Source organism: Babylonia areolata, chromosome 4, assembly GCF_041734735.1.
Source record: "Babylonia areolata isolate BAREFJ2019XMU chromosome 4, ASM4173473v1, whole genome shotgun sequence".
Lineage (NCBI taxonomy): Eukaryota > Metazoa > Mollusca > Gastropoda > Neogastropoda > Buccinidae > Babylonia > Babylonia areolata.
The window spans coordinates 22685702-22690701 of NC_134879.1; the positions used below are offsets into that span (position 1 = coordinate 22685702).

At 39.6% G+C, this 5000-nt stretch overlaps 1 protein-coding gene across 18 annotated transcripts in view; it reads right to left on the minus strand.

Moving 5' to 3' along the window:
* LOC143280962 (ryanodine receptor-like) overlaps positions 1–5000 on the minus strand; it is a 224004-nt gene that overhangs the window by 102720 nt on the left and 116284 nt on the right. For all 18 annotated transcript variants that reach the window (XM_076585792.1, XM_076585799.1, XM_076585793.1 and 15 more), the window contains 5 exons: positions 3965–4055; positions 3580–3714; positions 2849–3012; positions 1262–1340; positions 682–771 (listed from right to left, as the gene is read on the minus strand). In XM_076585792.1, coding sequence (XP_076441907.1) covers positions 682–771; positions 1262–1340; positions 2849–3012; positions 3580–3714; positions 3965–4055 — 559 coding nt within the window. The remainder of the gene's footprint in view (positions 1–681; positions 772–1261; positions 1341–2848; positions 3013–3579; positions 3715–3964; positions 4056–5000) is intronic.

A 5000-nucleotide genomic window follows, 5' to 3' on the forward strand; every position in this document is an offset into this window, starting at 1 on the left:
AAACAATGTAAACAGAAGACAACAACAAACAATGTAAACAGAAGACAATGACAAACAATGTAAACAGAAGACAATGACAAACAATGTACACAAAAGACAACAAAAAACAATGTAAATAGAAGACAATGTCAAACAATGTAAACAGAAGACAATGACAAACAATGCACAAGGAAGACAACAAAAAACAATGTAAATAGAAGACAATGTCAAACAATGTAAACAGAAGACAACAACAAACAATATAAACAGAAGACAATGACAAACAATGCACAAGGAAGACAACAGAAAACAATGTAAACAGAAGACAATGTCAAACAATGTAAACAGAAGACAACAACAAACAATGTAAACAGAAGACAACAGAAAACAATGTAAACAGAAGACAACAACAAACAATATAAACAGAAGACAACGTCAAACAATGTACACAAAAGACAACAGAAAACAATGTAAACAGAAGACAATGTCAAACAAAGTAAACAGAAGCCAACAACAAACAATATAAACAGAAGACAATGTCAAACAATGTACACAGAAGACAACAGAAAACAATCTAATCTGAAGACAATGGACACACACTCCCCCACACAGGTAAACAGGTTCACTGTTGCAGGCAAAACGACACAGTACAAAGGCAGACAACACAGGACACATACACATCAGCCAGAGAGAGTGACCAACCTTGTCATCCAGCAGGTGGTATGGCTTCAGCAGGGGATGGGACTTGCGGTCGTCGTCATAGTGACTGCCGTACATCCACCCCTCTTCAAGCTGTAAACAAAAAACAAAAAAAACAAAAAAACTCAACCATGCACAAATCCCCTGAAAACACACACACACACACATCTTTGAACTCAAATAGACTGTCATCATTATTACCATTATTATAACTATTATGTTATTATCATTGTTGTTGTTATTATCCTTATCATACACACATCTCTGAACTCAAATAGACTGTCATCATTATTACCATTATTATAACTATTATTTTATTATTATCATTGTTGTTATTATCCTTATCATTTAATCCTATCATTATCATAACCATCCTCATCTTTTTTTTCTTTTTAAATAGTAGTAATTATTATTGTCATCATCATTTACTCCTGTCATTATTATTATCAGCATCATCATTATAATCATCATCTACTGCTATCATTATCATCATCATAACAGCTGCTGTAGCGCTATTGTGATGTTCATTTTGCTGCTGCTGTTGTTGATGGTGATGTCGATGCTGCAGCACGTCTGTCCTCACCTTCTTCATGGCCCAGCAGTCATGGTAGTGCTCTCCAAACTTGTTGACCGCTGACTCCAGGGGCTGGTTCAGGTTCACTCTGCAGAGATCAAAACCACAAAGGCAGCAATGATCACTGCCAAGGAATTTGCCACCGTCACATTTTTCTTCTTCCTCTTTATCTTCTTTTTCTCCTTCGTTCGTGGGCTGCTACTCCCATGTTCGCTCGTATGTACATGAGTGGGCTTTTACGTGTATGACTGTTTTTACCCCCACCATGTAGGCAGCCATACTCCATTTTCGGGGGCGTGCATGCTGAGCATGTTGTTTCCATAACCCATCAAACGCCAACATGGACCAAAGGATCTTTCTGCATGCGTATTTGATCTGCTTGCTTATACACATGAAGAGGGTTCAGGCATAGGCAGGTCTGCACATTCGTTGACACAGGAGTTCAGAAAAATCTTCACACTTTACCCACCAGGCACTGATACTGAGATTCGAACCCAGGACCCTCAAACTGAAAGTCCAATGCTTTAACCACTCGGCTATTGTGCCCGTCGCCTCTTTATCTAAAATTTTTACGTTTTGTGCCTAGCGTTCGGTCTCTCACCAAAAATAGGCACTGTATTAATAACAATAACCATCATCATAACAAGAAGTATAATCTATTTACTGTTCTCTTCCTAGCGCAAATGTAACCCCTTGACAGGTGCTGACAATGGGCGCAACAGCAAAGTGGTTAAAGCGTTGGTCTTTCAATCTGAGGGTCCCAGGCTTGAATCTTGGTGACGGCGCCTGGTGGAGATTTTTCAGACCTGCCAGTGCCTGAACTCCCTTCAGGTGTATATGCAAGCAGAAGATCAAATACGCACATTAAAGATCCTGCAATCCATGTCAGCATTCGGTGGGTTATGGAAACAAGAACATACCCAGCATACACACACCCCGAAAGCAGAGTATGGCAGCCTACATGGCGGGGGTAAAAACGGTCATACACGTAAAAGCCCACTCGTGTACATACAAGTGAACGTGGGAGTTGCAGCCCATGAATGCAGAAGAAGAAGAAGAAGAAGAAGACTGGTACTGACAAGTGTACTTGTCAGTGAAGGGTGATCACCTCATTTATCTGACAGAGGGCAGACAGGACAGGATGTCAGTGATCATCCTTTATTAGGGCTTATTCCTCCTGGGACCGCTTTACTCTCATTCTGTAAAATCAATGACAGCACTGAAATGCAAACAAAAAGCAGCAAGCACACTTCAAATTCTCACCACACTGATCTCATTAGTTTCTGTTTCTCAAGGAGGTGTCACTGTGTTTGGAAAAGCCCATATATGCTACAACCCAGGCAGATGCCTGACCAGAAGCATACCCAACGTGCTTAATCAGGACTTGAGAGCATGCATATATATATATATATATATATATATCTGTATACCACCCTGTGGATTTCTTCTACAGAATTTCACCAGAAACTAAAACTGATCTGACTGCACCAAAGTTCAGAAGTCGAGGGGCTAAAAACACTGCTCATGAGCAAGCTACACACAGAACCTAAATCTCAACGGAAAGGGGGGTAGGGGGGAACCTGTCGGTGCACCGACCTTGCTGTGTCGACAGGGCGAGGGTTGAATGTGCCGTCAAGGTCCATGCTAGTCTGTCGCAGCCAGCTGTCGTCATGGTGACTCAGAGAGTAGTCAGGTGACAGGGCACAGCCAATGCCTGACAAGCAGGGAAGAGCCTTGGAAAACAGCTCTGGGTCGTAAGCCTACAAAAAAAAATATACATATATATATATTTCTTTTTTTTAAAGACATAAGTGTACATATCTCTAACTACACTGGCTTTTCTTATTTGTTTTATGGTTTATGCACTCAATTTGTTTAAATAATAAAATTCATGTGGTTTATGGAGCAGCTGAGAATTGCTAAGAATGGGTCTTGAAGAAAAAAAACAATCAAAGGCACTTACAAAAAAAAAGTATGCAAAAGGGAAAAGTAACAAACAGCAAAATAAAAAAGAAGACAAGGTCAGTTTGAAAGTTTACCAAAATATTTGTTCCCTAAGTTCTAAAACACTGTGGAAAATTGCTAGACTGGGGCTAAAATCATCCAGTTAACTGCACAGAGGTGTGTTCTTGTTAAGTAATCATAAAACACAGCTTTTCAAATGTAAATCTGTCAGTAAGTAAACCTGTAACACACTTTTACCACAAGTACAATACACCATTATGGAATGTTGTTTTCATCTACGTTTGTGTGTGCAAGAAAGTCTCTTTTCTTTTGACCCAAGATGACAAAAATTATAAACGGAGGAAGTATAGAGCACTTCTTACACGCTGAGCCAGGGAGTCAAAAATGCCGCTGAAAAGCATCATGGTGAGGCGTTTCTCCTCCTCACTCGCAGTTCCCTGCCAACCACCCCCGCTGCCGTAGTAACGCCCGCACCTCTCGTAGTGGGACGTCAGCACCTGCAGGCAGTGATGAATACCGTCAGCTGCTGTTCCTTTCGATTTCAAACCAGTCAACTCAGTGTCAATGTCTTTGAAATATGATTATAAAAAAAGTAATAAAATATTATAAAATATGGATATAATGAATATATTACAAATTACACACACACGCAGAGGTACATCGCACACACACACACAAACAGGTATATCACACACACACACAAACACTCCCACACAGGTACATAACACACACACACACACACAGTACCCTGAGAGGGATGATGGTGTGTTCAGACAGAGCGGGCACATCCACTGTCAGCTTGCGAAGCAGGTTGGTCATCATGGGGGGACGTAGTTGTCTGCAACACAAGTTTTCTTCTTATTTTGTGGCTTAACCCTCTTACCCCCTGTACTAATCACCCATGAAATCCCATTCCAATGGAATTAACTCTTGTAATTTTCGATAGTGGGCAATTATAAAAACTGATTAAAAATACAATTACTGTCTTTTGTTGCACATATTTGTTTTTCCTGCATTCTACACATAATAAAGTTGCAAAAGAATTTTTGTTTCCAGGCTCACGTTGCTTTGTATTTTACACACAAAAAATAAAAGTGTCAAATTTGATGGTCAACTTTGAAAAAAATCATTTTAATTACAGTATCATTTTCTTTGGAATAAGTTTGTCTGGTCTGCAGTGTCTTCTAACACATCTTTTCATTCTTTTTCTTACTCAACTTGAACTGCAATAATGGACATGCTGATTTTTATGTTCTTTTCATTCTGAGAGATGATGTGTCTTCCTATGATGGTAGGGAGAAAAACAACAGCAAACAAAAACAAACAACAAACCTACCTCACATTTAATTTCTCCTCATGAAAAGAAAAATATAATCAATTGAACTAGCAAAATCAGGAAGATCGTGCAGAACGCCAATAAGTATCAGTGAAATCAACGACTGACAGTATCGATTCCAACAGTCTGGTGATCAATTCACGTTTTCGGAGGTCCGGCAATTGATTCACGATTTCGGAGGTCCGGTGATCAATTCACAGTCATGTACCGACTACACTCTCAATATCGGTAAAACTCAGTCAGTCGATGTCTAGGTCACTCAATACGAACAACTTTAACAAAATTCTCACGCAGAAATCATCTTCAGAATAGTCGTTCAGATTGTGCTATGACTCTCAACAGTCATCAAACTCATCTCCCAACTCTGAAACTTCAAAACTGGCAAAACTTAACCAAATCAGTAGTATATTCCAATGAACTAGCACAATCAGGAAGATTATGCAAAAC